Below are 13,593 nucleotides of genomic sequence, written 5' to 3' on the forward strand. Positions count from 1 at the left end.
GCCAGGGCAGGGGGTCCTTGATCTGCTGCCCCAGATGGAGCTGCTGGGCCTGGGGTGCCCAAAGCCCTGAGGAGCCCCCAAACCTGTCCCAGGCACCCTCAACTCCATGGACCCAGCATCCCCCTCATGGAAAAAATTACGGAAAAAATGACAGAAAAACTTTTTCTGGGGTCAGAAGTTGACAAATGTGCTCTCCACAATGGATTTCTGATCTTGGACTGCGGATGAGCTCAGGTGACCACGGGGAGCCAGGAGGATGTGGAGCCCCCAGCCAGGTGTCTTCTCAACAGGGATCAAGGGGGCTCTGCCCAGCTGGGCTCACTGGGGATGATCCAGCACTGATCCTCCCGTGTGAGATGGAGCTGGAGCAGGGCACGGAGCTCTTCCCACCCAGGGCTGCCCTCAGTGCTGGCTCTTCTGGTGTCTGGTCATGCTGCTGCTTGTGGTGAAGCCCTTCCCACACTGGGGACACTGGTAGGGTCTCTCCCCGGTGTGGCTGCGCCGGTGGGCGATGAGGGTGGAGTTGTGCTTGAATCCCACCCCACATTCGGGACAGCGGAAGGGCCTCTCGTCCGTGTGGATGCGCTGGTGCATGCGGAGATCACACGAGGTGTTAAAGCCCTTCTGGCACTGATCACACTTGTAGGGCCTCTCCCCGGTGTGGCTTCTGAGATGGATAGTCCGGCTGGAGCTGTCTCTGAAGCCCTTCCCACACTGGGGGCACTTGTAGGGTCTCTCCCCGGTGTGGATCCTCCTGTGTTTCACGAGGGTTGACTTCTCTTTGAATCCCACCCCACAATCGGGACAGCGGAAGGGCCTCTCGTCCGTGTGGATGCGCTGGTGGACAAGGAGATCAGACGAGGTGTAAAAGCCCTTCTGGCACTGATCACACTCGTAGGGCCTCTCCCCGGTGTGGCTTCTGAGGTGGACAGTCAGGCTGGAGCTCTGGATGAAACTCTTCCCACACTGGGGACACTCCTGGAGTCCCTCGCCAGTGTGGATGCGCCGGTGGGTGTTGAGGTGGGACTTGCGTCTGAAGCCCTTCCCGCACTCACGGCAGCGGAACGGCCTCTCCTCGGTGTGGGTGATCTGGTGACTGAGGAGATTGGAGCTGCTCCGAAAGCGTTTCCTGCACTGACCACACTCGTAGGGCCTCTCCCCGGTGTGGATGCGCCGGTGCTGGTTGAGGTCGGAGACGCTTTTGAAGCGCTTCCCGCAGTCGGGGCACTGGAAGGGCCTCTCGTCTGAGTGTGAGCGCTGGTGCACCACGAGTTCAGAGCTGCTCCTAAACCTCTTCTTGCACTGGTCACACTTGTAGGGTCGCTCCCCCGTGTGGCTCCTCTGGTGGTAAGTCAGTTTGTACTTGGACATGAAACTCTTCCCGCACTCCCCACACTCAAAGGGCCTCTCCCCGGTGTGGCTCCTCAGGTGGGCAGTCAGGCTGGAGCTCGCTCTGAAGCTCTTCCCACACTGGGGACACTCGTGGGGTCTCTCCCCAGTGTGGATGCGCCGGTGGGTGATCAGAGTGGACGTTTGCCTGAAGCCCTTCCCGCAGTCTCGACAGTGGAACGGCCTCTCCTCGGTGTGGATGAGCTTGTGATGGAGGAGGTTGGTGCTGGTCAGGAACCTCTTATTGCACTGATCACACTTGTAGGGCCTCTCCCCGGTGTGGATCATCCGGTGCCTGTTCAGGGTGGAGACGAGGTTGAAGCCCTTCCCGCAGTCGGGGCACTGGAAGGGCCTCTCGTCCGTGTGTGAGCGCTGGTGCACCAGGAGCTCAGAGCTCCTCACAAACCTCTTCTGGCACTGGTCACACTCGTAGGGTCGTTCCCCCGTGTGGGTTCTCTGGTGGGCTGAAAGGGTGGAACTATGTCTAAAGCTCTGCCCACACTCCCCACACCTATAGGGCTTCTCCCCAGTGTGGATTCGCTGGTGGACGACGAGGCTGGACCTTTCCCTGAATCCGTTTCCACAATCAGGACAGCAAAATGGCCGCTCGATGGTGTGAATGCGCTGGTGAATGACGAGATTGGAGTTGGTGCAAAACCTCTGATGGCATTCAGCACACTCAAAGGGCCTCTCCCCGGTGTGGCTCCTCAGGTGGGCATTCAGTTTGGATCTCCACCTGAAGCTCTTCCCACACTCGGAGCACTTGTGGGGCTTCTCCTCCCCATCCTGGAGCTGCTCATGGACCCCCAGCTCTGAGCTCTGACCCTGCTCCAGGCTGGGTTTTTCCTCCTCAGATCCCGTGTGGGTTCTCTGGTGCACAATCAGGCAGGATCTCCTCTTGAAGCTCTTCCCACACTCGGAGCACTTGTGGGGCTTCTCCTCCCCGTTGGCTTCTCCCTGCCGAGCCGTGGAGCCGCTCCAAACGGCCTCTGCCTCCGGCTCCTCGCTGCTCTCCATGCTCAGCTCCTGCTCGGGGGGAGCAAGGACAAGGACACGGTGGGATTTGCCCCCATGGGGACAAGGACACGATGGGATTTGCCTCCCCTGTGGAGAAGGACACGATGGGATTTGCCGCCACGGGGACAAGGACACGATGGGATTTGCCCGCATCGGGACAAGGACACGATGGGATTTGCCTCTCCCGCCCCCCACAAAAACCCTCCCGGAGCCCCCCGCGATGGGGTCGGGCCCAGCTCCCCCTCTCCGCTCACCCGGCGGGCTCCGGGCGGCGATGCCGGCGGGGCCGGGGCAGCTGCGGCCGGAGCGCGGGAACCGCGCGGTGTTGGGGCGCCTTTTCCTCCCGGTGTTCCTGTTCCGTTGTCCCTCCTCTTCTTTTGTCCCTCCTCTTCCTCCTCCTCCTTCTCCCCCTCCTCTTCCTCCCGCTCCTCCTCCACTCCGAGTCCGGCCCGGGCAGCGCCGGCACCCAAAAGCAGGCGGGGAAGAAGAGCGTGGTTATGCAAATCAGGGAGCGATCGCGCGCTGGGATTGGTTGGAGGAAGGAGCGCGGGGGTTGCTCGGCGACGTCATGGCTGGAGGGGACCGCGAATGGGAATGGGTACCAGGAACGGAAAAGGGACCCTGTGGTGGTCTCAGGGGTCCCAAGATGAGGGAGGGATGAAAATTTTGACTCCGTGTTTTTATTTTCAGAAAGACGATTTATTATTTTATGATATACATAGTACACTAAAAGAAAATGCTATATTAAAGGTATATGAAAGTAATAGAAAACTAAGATTTCATCAGAAAGCTAGAAAATAATAAGAAACAATGATCATAAAATCTTGTGAGTAACCAAATTTCAAGACAGCTAAACTGTGATTGGTCCTTCATTAGCAACAACCTCACTAGACCAATCAAAGATGAAATTGCTGCATTCCACAGCACCAGATAATTAGTGTTTATAGCTTAATTTTAGAGGCCATTCAGCTTCTCAGGAGAAAAAGATCCTAAGGAAAGGATTTTTTAATAAAATATGTCCGTGACACATTTTATTTAAATGGAGCGTGAATACTGGACTGGGATTGGGAATCAGGAGAGGGGCCGGAATTGTGATCAGGAATCAGAAAATGGGAAGGGGACAGGGAATAGAGAAATGGGAATTGGGGACTGGAATAGGAAAAGGGGAAAAGGACAGGGAATAGAGAAATGGGAATTGGGATCAGGAATCAGAAAATGGGAACGGGACAGGGAATAGAGAAATGGGAATTGGGGACTAGAATAGGAAAATGGGCACAGGACAGGGAATTCGGGAATTCCAACCAGATAGAGAATATGGGAGAGAGACAAGTATTGAACCAGGAATGGGATCTGGACTCGGATGAGAGCAGGATCCTGGACAGGGGACAGCAGGAACCAGGACGGGAGGACGTGGGGACACTGCCAGGGCAGGGGGTCCTTGATCTGCTGCCCCAGATGGAGCTGCTGGGCCTGGGGTGCCCAAAGCCCTGAGGAGCCCCCAAATCTGTCCCAGGCACCCTCAACTCCATGGACCCAGCATTCCCCTCATGGAAAAAATTACGGAAAAAATGACAGAAAAACTTTTTCTGGGGTCAGAAGTCGACAAATGTGCTCTCCACAATGGATTTCTGATCTTGGACTGCGGATGAGCTCAGGTGACCACGGGGAGCCAGGAGGATGTGGAGCCCCCAGCCAGGTGTGCTCCAAACAAGGATCAAGGGGGCTCTGCCCACCTGGGCTCACTGGGGACCATCCAGGGCAGATCCTCCCGTGTGAGATGGAGCTGGAGCAGCGCACGGAGCTCTTCCCACCAAGGGCTGCCCATGGTGCTTGCTCTTTTGGTGTCTGGTCAAGCTGGAGATTTGAGGAAAGGTCTTGCCACACTGATTGCATTCGTAGGGTCTCTCCCCAGTGTGGATGCGCCGGTGGACGATGAGGTTGCTTTTGTGAACGAAGCCCTTCCCGCAGTCATGGCAGTGGAACGGCTTCTCCTCGATGTGGATGAGCTGGTGACAGAGGAGATCAGTGCTCCTCAGAAACCTCTTCTGGCACTGATCACACTTGTAGGGCCTCTCCCCGCTGTGGATGCGCTGGTGGACAGTCAGATGGGAGCTATGGGTGAAACTCTTCCCGCACTGATCACACTCGTAGGGCCTCTCCCCGGTGTGGCTCCTCAGGTGGGCAGTCAGGGTGGACCTCGTTCTGAAGCTCTTCCCACACTGGGGACACTCCTGGGGTCCCTCGCCAGTGTGGATGCGCCGGTGGGTGTTGAGGTGGGACTTGCGTCTGAAGCCCTTCCCGCACTCACGGCAGCGGAACGGCCTCTCCTCGGTGTGGGTGATCTGGTGACTGAGGAGATTGGAGCTGCTCCGAAACCGTTTCTTGCACTGACCACACTCGTAGGGCCTCTCCCCGGTGTGGATGCGCCGGTGCTGGTTGAGGTCGGAGACGCTTTTGAAGCCCTTCCCGCAGTCGGGGCACTGGAAGGGCCTCTCGTCCGTGTGTGAGCGCTGGTGCACCACGAGATCAGAGCTGCTCACAAACCTCTTCTGGCACTGATCACACTCGTAGGGTCGCTCCCCCGTGTGCCTCCTCTGGTGGTAAGTCAGGTGGGACTTGGACGTGTAGCTCTTCCCACACTCCCCACACTCAAAGGGCCTCTCCCCGGTGTGGCTCCACAGGTGGGCAGTCAGGGTGGAGCTGTGTCTGAAGCTCTTCCCACACTGGGGACACTCGTGGGGTCTCTCCCCAGTGTGGATGCGCCGGTGGGTGATCAGGGCGGACTTTTGCCTGAAGCCCTTCCCGCAGTCTCGACAGTGGAACGGCCTCTCCTCGGTGTGGATGAGCTTGTGATGGAGGAGGTTGGTGCTGGTCAGGAACCTCTTATTGCACTGATCACACTCGTAGGGCCTCTCCCCGGTGTGGATGCGCCGGTGCTTGTTCAGGGTGGAGACGAGGTTGAAGCCCTTCCCGCAGTCGGGGCACTGGAAGGGCCTCTCGTCCGTGTGTGAGCGCTGGTGCACCAGGAGCTCAGAGCTCCTCAAAAACCTCTTCTGGCACTGGTCACACTCGTAGGGTCGTTCCCCCGTGTGGGTTCTCTGGTGGGCTGAAAGGCTGGAACTATGTCTAAAGCTCTGCCCACACTCCCCACACTTATAGGCCTTCTCCCCGGTGTGGATTCGCTGGTGGATGACGAGGCTGGACCTTTCCCTGAATCCCTTTCCACAATCAGGACAGCAAAATGGCCGCTCATTGGTGTGAATGCGCTGGTGAATGACGAGATCGGCCTTGGTGTAAAACCTCTGATGGCATTCATCACACTCAAAGGGCCTCTCCCCTGTGTGGCTCCTCAGGTGGACAGTCAGTGTGGATCTCCACCTGAAGCTCTTCCCACATTCCGAGCACTTGTGGGGCTTCTCCTCCCCACCCTGGAGCTGCTCATGGACCCCCAGCTCTGAGCTCTGACCCTGCTCCAGGCTGGGTTTTTCCCCCTCAGATCCCGTGTGGGTTCTCTGGTGCACAATCAGGCAGGATCTGCGCTTGAAGCTCTTCCCACACTCGGAGCACTTGTGGGGCTTCTCCTCCCCACCCTGGAGCTGCTCACGGGGCCCCAGCTCGGATCTCTGAGCCCCTCCATGGCCCAGGCTGGCTCTTTCCCCCTCGGATCCCCGCGCTCTGCCTTTGCAGCCCCTCCTGCTCAGGGATCTCCGCGGCTTCTCCTCCCCGTTGGCTTCTCCCTGCCGAGCCGTGGAGCCGCTCCAAACGGCCTCTGCCACCGGCTCCTCGCTGCTCTCCATGCTCAGCTCCTGCTCGGGGGAGCAAGGACAAGGACACGATGGGATTTGCCCCCACGGGGACAAGGACACGATGGGATTTGCCTCCCCTGCCCCCCACAAATACCCTCCCGGAGCCCCCCGCGATGGGGTCGGGCCGAGCTCCCCCTCTCCGCTCACCTGCGGGCTCCGGGCGGCGATGCCGGCGGGGCCGGGGCAGCTGCGGCCGGAGCGGGGGAACCGCGTGGTGTTGGGGCGCCTCTTCCTCCCGGTGTTTCTGTTTCGTTGTCCCTCTTTTTCCTTTGTCCCTCCTCCTCCTCCCCCTCCTCTTCCTCCCGCTCCTCCTCAGCTCCCAGTCCGGCCCGGGCAGCGCCGGCCCCCAAAAGCCGGCGGCGAAGGAGGGCGTGGTTATGCAAATCAGAGAGCGATCGCGCGCTGGGATTGGTGGGAGGGTGGAGCGCGGGGTTTTCTCCGTGACGTCACTGCGGGGGGGGAGTTGGAGCGTCCGGAGACAGCGGCCGGGAATGGGGACCGGGAATTGGAACAGGGACCGGAAATCGGGACAATGAATGGGGACTTGTAATGCTAATGGAACCGGAAATGCGGACAGGGAGCGGGATTGGGGACAGGGAATAGGGACCAGTATTGAGGACAGGGAGAGGAAATGGGGACAGGGAAGGGGGACCACTATTGAGAACCCAGACTGGAATTAGGGAGCGGTAATGGAAATGAGGACAGGGAATGGCGACCGTAGGGTTCCCAAAGTCCTAAGGAAGCCCCAAATCTGTCCCAGGAACTCTCAACTCCCTCTAGCCCAGCATGTCCCTCACCCCCTGTAAGATGCCCCCATGTCCACATCCTCATTTTGGTTCAATGTCTTTATTATTAACCTCGCATTTAGAAACGTGTATAAAAATAACAAAAAGAAAATGCAGGCCACGAGGAGCCAGGTGGATGTGGAGCCCCCAGCCGGGTGTCCTCCAAACAAGGATCAAGGGGGCTCTGCCCACCTGGGCTCACTGGGGACCATCCAGACCAGATCCTCCCGTGTGAGATGGAGCTGGAGCAGCGCATGGAGCTCTTCCCAACCAGGGCTGCCCTCAGTGCTGCCTCTTCTGGTGTCTGGTCATGCTGCTGCTTGTGGTGAAGCCCTTCCCACACTGGGGACACTGGTAGGGTCTCTCCCCGGTGTGGATGCGCCGGTGGACGATGAGGGCACAGTTCTGCTTGAATCCCACCCCACAATCGAGACAGCGGAAGGGCCTCTCCCCGGTGTGACTGCGCTGGTGACAGCGGAGCTCAGAGCTGCTCAGGAACCTCTTCTGGCACTGATCACACTCGTAGGGCCTCTCCCCGGTGTGGCTCCTCAGGTGGGCAGTCAGGTTGGAGTTGTCTCTGAAGCCCTTCCCACACTGATCACACTTGTAGGGTCTCTCCCCAGTGTGGATACGCTGGTGGGTGATGAGGTTGCTGTTGTTCTTGAAGCCCTTTCCGCAGTCAGGGCAGTAGAAAGGCCTCACCTCGGTGTGAATGAGCTGGTGACGGAGGAGATGGGAGGACCTGTCAAACCTTTTCTCGCACTGATCACACTCGTAGGGCCTCTCCCCGGTGTGGATCATCCGGTGCCTGTTCAGGGTGGAGACACGGTTGAAGCCCTTCCCGCAGTCGGGGCACTGGAAGGGCCTCTCGTCCGTGTGTGAGCGCTGGTGCACCAGGAGATCAGAGCTGCTCATAAAGCTCTTCTGGCACTGGTCACACTCGTAGGGTCGCTCCCCCGTGTGGCTCCTCTGGTGGTAAATCAGGTGGGAGCTCAAGGTGAAGCCCTTCCCACACTCCCCACACTTATAGGGTCTCTCCTCGGTGTGGATGCGTCGGTGGATAACCAGGTGTGACTTTTGCTTGAATCCCTTTCCACAACCGGGACAGCAAAATGGCCGCTCGTTGGTGTGAATGCGCTGGTGACTGACCAGATGGGCGCTGCTGTAAAACCTCTGATGGCATTCAGCACACTCAAAGGGCCTGTCCCCTGTGTGGATCCTCAGGTGGACAGTCAGGTTGGATCTCCACCTGAAGCTCTTCCCACACTCGGAGCACTTGTGGGGCTTCTCCTCCCCTCCCTGGAGCTGCTCACGGGGCCCCAGCTCGGATCTCTGAGCCCCTCCATGGCCCAGGCTGGCTCTTTCCCCCTCGGATCCCCGCGCTCTGCCTTTGCAGCCCCTCCTGCTCAGGGATCTCCGCGGCTTCTCCTCCCCGTTGGCTTCTCCCTGCCGAGCCGTGGAGCCGCTCCAAACGGCCTCTGCCTCCGGCTCCTCGCTGCTCTCCATGCTCAACTCCTGCTCGGGGAGAGCAAGGACACGATGGGATTTGCCCCCTTGGGGACAAGGACACGATGGGATTTGCCCCCACGGGGTCAAGGACACGATGGGATTTGCCCCATGGGGACAAGGACACGATGGGATTTGCCCCCACGGGGACAAGGACACGATGGGATTTGCCCGCATGGGGACAAGGACACGATGGGATTTGCCTCCCCTGCCCCCCACAAAAACCCTCCCGGAGCCCCCCGCGATGGGGTCGGGCCCAGCTCCCCCTCTCCGCTCACCTGCGGGCTCCGGGCGGCGATGCCGGCGGGGCCGGGGCAGCTGCGGCCGGAGCGGGGGAACCGCGTGGTGTTGGGGCGCCTCTTCCTCCCGGTGTTTCTGTTTCGTTGCCCCTCCTCTTCCTTTGTCCCTCCTCCTCCTCGTCCTCCCTCTCCCCCTCCTCTTCCTCCCGCTCCTCCTCCGCTCCGAGTCCGGCCCGGGCAGCGCCGGCCCCCAAAAGCAGGCGGGGGGCGAGGGCGTGGTTATGCAAATCAGGGAGCGATCGCGCGCTGGGATTGGTGGGAGGGAGGAGCGCGGGCTTTGCTCGGTGACGTCATGGCTGGGACCGGGATCGGGAATGGAGACCAGGAATGGGGACAGGGACCAGGAAGGAAAAGGGACCCTGTTGTGTTCTCAGGGCTCCCAGCATGACGGAAGATATGAAAATTTTGACTAAATTTTTTTATTTTCAGAAAGCTCATTTATTATTTTATTATCGATATACTATATTAGAAGAAAATGCTATATTAGAACTCTAATAAAAGAATAGAGAATAGGATTTCATATTAACGTTTGAAAGGAATAGAAAGGAATGATAATAAAATCTTGTGAGTGACCAGAGTCAGTGACAGCTGAGCTTTACTGGCCATTAATTACAAACAACCACACGAGACCAATCAAAGATGAAATTGCTGCATTCCACAGCACCAGATAATTAGTGTTTAAATTTCGTTCTTGAGGTCTCTCAGCTTCTCAGGAGAAAAAGATCCTAAGGAAAAGATTTTTTAATAAAATATATCTATGACAGGAGCGTGAATACTGGACTGGGAATACAGGAGAGGGGCCGGGATTGGGATCAGGAATCAGAAAATGGGAACGGGACAGGGAATAGAGAAATGGGAATTGGGGATTGGAATCGGGAAATGGGAACAGGACAGGGAATATGGGAATGGCATCCAGATAGAGAATATGGGACAGGGAAAAGTATTGAACCAGGAATGGGATCTGGACTCGGATGAGAGCAGGATCCTGGACAGGGGACAGCAGGAACCAGGACGGGAGGACGTGGGGACACTGCCAGGGCAGGGGGTCCTTGATCTGCTGCCCCAGATGGAGCTGCTGGGCCTGGGGTGCCCAAAGCCCTGAGGAGCCCCCAAATCTGTCCCAGGCACCCTCAACTCCATGGACTCAGCATCCCCCTCATGGAAAAAATTATGGAAAAAATGACAGAAAAAATTTTCTGGGGTCAGAAGTTGACAAATGTGCTCTCCATAATGGATTTCTGATCTTGGAGTGTGGATGAGCTCAGGTGACCACGGGGAGCCAGGAGGATGTGGAGCCCCCAGCCAGGTGTCCTCTCAACAGGGATGAAGAGGGTTCCTCCCACCTGGGCTCACTGGGGACCATCCTGAGCAGATCCTCCCATAGGGATTGAGGGTGGAGAACACATGGAAGGCAATTTAGTGTTGCTTTAACCACCACAAGAGTGAAAACCAAGATTGTTCTGGGTCAGAAGTGGGCAAATCTGCTCTCCATGAGAGAGACCCAGGGGGAGCGAGGAGGATGTGGAGCCCCCAGCCAGGTGTGCTCCAAACAAGGATCAAGGGGGCTCTGCCCACCTGGGCTCACTGGGGACCATCCAGGGCAGATCCTCCCGTGTGAGATGGAGCTGGAGCAGCGCACGGAGCTCTTCCCACCAAGGGCTGCCCATGGTGCTTGCTCTTCTGGTGTCTGGTCAAGCTGGAGATTTGAGGAAAGCTCTTCCCACACTGATTACATTCGTAGGGTCTCTCCCCGGTGTGGATGTGCCGGTGGACGATGAGTTTGCTCTTCTGAACGAAGCCCTTCCCGCAGTCACGGCATTGGAACGGCTTCTCCTCGATGTGGATGAGCTGGTGACGGAGGAGATCAGCGCTCCTCAGAAACCTCTTCTGGCACTGATCACACTTGTAGGGCCTCTCCCCGCTGTGGATGCGCTGGTGGGCGACGAGTTCAGAGTTGTGCCTGAAGCTCTTCCCACAATCCGGGCAGCGGAACGGCCTCTCCTCGGTGTGGATGCGCTGGTGCATGCGCAGATTGGAGCTGCTCTGGAAGCTCTTCTTGCACTGATCACACTCGTAGGGTCGTTCCCCAGTGTGGCTCCTCTGGTGGTAAATCAGGTGGGACTTGTAAATGAAGCTCTTCCCGCACTCCCCACACTCGTGGGGCTTCTCCCCGGTGTGGCTCCTCAGGTGGTAAACCAGGGTGGAGCTGTTGGTGAAGCTCTTCCCACACTGCGGACACTCACGGGGTCTCTCCCCAGTGTGGATGTGCTGGTGGACGATGAGGGCGGAGTTGCTTTTGAATCCCTTCCCACACTCACGGCAGCGGAACGGCCTCTCCTCGGTGTGGGTGCGCTGGTGCTTGAGGAGCTCAGAGCTGCTCACGAACCTCTTCTGGCACTCATCACACTCGTAGGGCCTCTCCCCGGTGTGGTTCCTCTGGTGGACAGTCAGGTGGGAGCTTGAGGTGAAGCCCTTCCCGCAGTCCCCACACTTGTAGGGTCTCTCCCCGGTGTGGAGGCGCCGGTGGGTGAGGAGGTGGCACTTGCGCCTGAATCCCCTCCCGCAGTCAGGACAGCGGAAGGGCCGCTCCTCGGTGTGGATGATCTGGTGAATACGAAGAGTGGTGCTGCTCTGAAACGTCTTCGTGCACACCTCACACTCAAAAGGCTTCTGCCCCGTGTGCATCATCTGGTGTTTAACCAAGCAGGAGCTGGTCAGGAACCTCTTCTTGCACTGATCACACTCGTAGGGCTTCTTCCCGGTGTGGATGGTCTGGTGCAAGATGAGGGCAAAGCTGTCCCTGAAGCCCTTCCCACAATCAGGGCAGCGGAACGGCTTCTCCCCACTGTGGATCCGCTGGTGCATGCGGAGATCAGAGCTGGTCCGGAACCTCTTCCGGCACTGATCACACTCGTAGGGCCTCTCCCCGGTATGGATGCGCCGGTGCTTGTGAAGTTCACCGCGGCTCTGAAACCTCTTCTGGCATTGCCCACACTGAAAGGGTCGTTCCCCCGTGTGGCTCCTCTGGTGGACAGTCAAGTGCGATCTCCTAGTGAAGCTCTTCCCACATTCCGAGCACTTGTGGGGCTTCTCCTCCCCACCCTGGAGCTGCTCATGGACCCCCAGCTCTGAGCTCTGACCCTGCTCCAGGCTGGGTTTTTCCCCCTCAGATCCCCTGTGGGTTCTCTGGTGCACAATCAGGCAGGATCTCCTCTTGAAGCTCTTCCCACACTCGGAGCACTTGTGGGGCTTCTCCTCCCCACCCTGGAGCTGCTCACGGGGCCCCAGCTCGGATCTCTGAGCCCCTCCATGGCCCAGGCTGGCTCTTTCCCCCTCGGATCCCCGCGCTCTGCCTTTGCAGCCCCTCCTGCTCAGGGATCTCCGCGGCTTCTCCTCCCCGTTGGCTTCTCCCTGCCGAGCCGTGGAGCCGCTCCAAACGGCCTCTGCCACCGGCTCCTCGCTGCTCTCCATGCTCAGCTCCTGCTGGGGGGGAGCAAGGACAAGGACACGATGGGATTTGCCCCCACGGGAACAAGGACACGATGGGATTTGCCCCCACGATGACAAGGACACGATGGGATTTGCCCCCCCTGCCCCCCACAAAAACCCTCCCGGAGCCCCCCGCGATGCGGTCGGGCCGAGCTCCCCCTCTCCGCTCACCTGCGGGCTCCGGGCGGCGATGCCGGCGGGGCCGGGGCAGCTGCGGCCGGAGCGCGGGAACCGCGTGGTGTTGGGGCGCCTCTTCCTCCCGGTGTTTCTGTTTCGTTGTCCCTCCTCTTCCTTTGTCCCTCCTCCTCCTTTGTCCCTCCTTTTCCTTTGTCCCTCCTCCTCCTCCCCCTCCTCTTCCTCCCCCTCCTCTTCCTCCCGCTCCTCCTCAGCTCCGAGTCCGGCCCGGGCAGCGCCGGCCCCCAAAAGCCGGCGGGGAAGAAGGGCGTGGTTATGCAAATCCCGTAGCGATCGCGCGCTGGGATTGGTGGGAGGGTGGAGCGCGGGCTTTGCTCGGTGACGTCACTGCGGGGGGGGAGGAGTTGGAGCGTCCGGAGACAGCGGCCGGGAATGGGGACCGGGAATGGGAACAGGGACCGGGAATCGGGACAAGGAATGGGGACTGGGAATGGGAATGGAACCGGAAATGCGGACAGGGAGCGGGACTGGGGACAGCGAATGGGAACAGGGAATGGGGACCAGTATTAGGGAGACAGATTGGGGATAAGGAGCGGGAATGGAAATGGGGACAGGGAATGGGGACCATGGGGAGCCCTAAGTTCTGGGGAAGCACCAAATCTGTCCCAGGAACCCTCAACTCCCTCTGGCCCAGCATACCCCTCATCCCCCCGAAGATCCTCCCATGTCCACATCCTCGTCTTGGTTCAACGTCTTTATTATTAGCCTCGGACTTAGAAAGGTTTATGAAAACAACAAAGAGAAATAAAAAGAAAATCCAGGCCACGAGGAGCCAGGTGGATGTGGAGCCCCCAGCCAGGTGTGCTGCAAGCAGGAGTCAAAGGAGCTCTGCCCACCTGGGCTCACTGGGGACCATCCAGAGCAGATCCTCCCGTGTGCGATGGAGCTAGAGCAGCGCACGGAGCTCTTCCCAACCAGGGCTGCCCTCAGTGCTGGCTCTTCTGGTGTCTGTTCATGGTGCCGCTTGTGGTAAAGCTCTTCCCACACTGGGGACACTGGTAGGGTCTCTCCCCAGTGTGGATGCGCCGGTGGGTGATGAGGGTAGAGTTGTGCCTGAAGCCCTTCCCGCAGTCACGGCAGTGGAACGACCTCTCCTCGCTGTGAATG

General features: G+C 58.9%; 4 protein-coding genes across 5 annotated transcripts in view; all 4 read right to left on the minus strand.

Annotated features, from left to right (window-relative positions):
• The window catches only part of LOC141725969 (uncharacterized), a 232,670-nt gene that overhangs the window by 121,172 nt on the left and 97,905 nt on the right, over positions 1-13,593 (minus strand). The gene's annotated exons all lie outside the window — the stretch shown is intronic.
• LOC141726120 (uncharacterized) overlaps positions 1-13,593 on the minus strand; it is a 55,048-nt gene that overhangs the window by 6,785 nt on the left and 34,670 nt on the right. The gene's annotated exons all lie outside the window — the stretch shown is intronic.
• Positions 3,167-6,272, minus strand: LOC141726051 (uncharacterized). Its single transcript, XM_074530338.1, has one exon. It carries the CDS (start codon positions 6,201-6,203, stop codon positions 4,146-4,148), a length of 2,058 nt encoding a protein of 685 aa, XP_074386439.1. The 5' UTR covers positions 6,204-6,272; the 3' UTR covers positions 3,167-4,145.
• The window catches only part of LOC102069266 (uncharacterized), a 97,932-nt gene continuing 91,389 nt past the window's right edge, over positions 7,051-13,593 (minus strand). Inside the window, exons 2-3 of one of the 2 annotated variants that reach the window (XM_074530427.1) lie at positions 10,508-12,285; positions 7,051-8,243 (exon numbers count right to left, since the gene is read on the minus strand). In XM_074530427.1, the coding sequence (XP_074386528.1) occupies positions 7,280-8,243; positions 10,508-12,273 (2,730 nt within the window). In that variant the 5' untranslated portion in view covers positions 12,274-12,285 and the 3' untranslated portion in view covers positions 7,051-7,279. Of the gene's footprint in view, positions 8,244-9,395; positions 12,286-13,593 lie in introns of those variants that run through there. The other variant, XM_074530428.1, reaches the window with a different exon arrangement.

This window comes from Zonotrichia albicollis, chromosome 32, assembly GCF_047830755.1.
Source record: "Zonotrichia albicollis isolate bZonAlb1 chromosome 32, bZonAlb1.hap1, whole genome shotgun sequence".
Lineage (NCBI taxonomy): Eukaryota > Metazoa > Chordata > Aves > Passeriformes > Passerellidae > Zonotrichia > Zonotrichia albicollis.

Bases quoted from the DNA above. Each gene is read 5' to 3' on its own strand.
- LOC141726051 (XM_074530338.1), bottom strand. From the start codon at position 6,203: ATGGAGAGCAGCGAGGAGCCGGTGGCAGAGGCCGTTTGGAGCGGCTCC.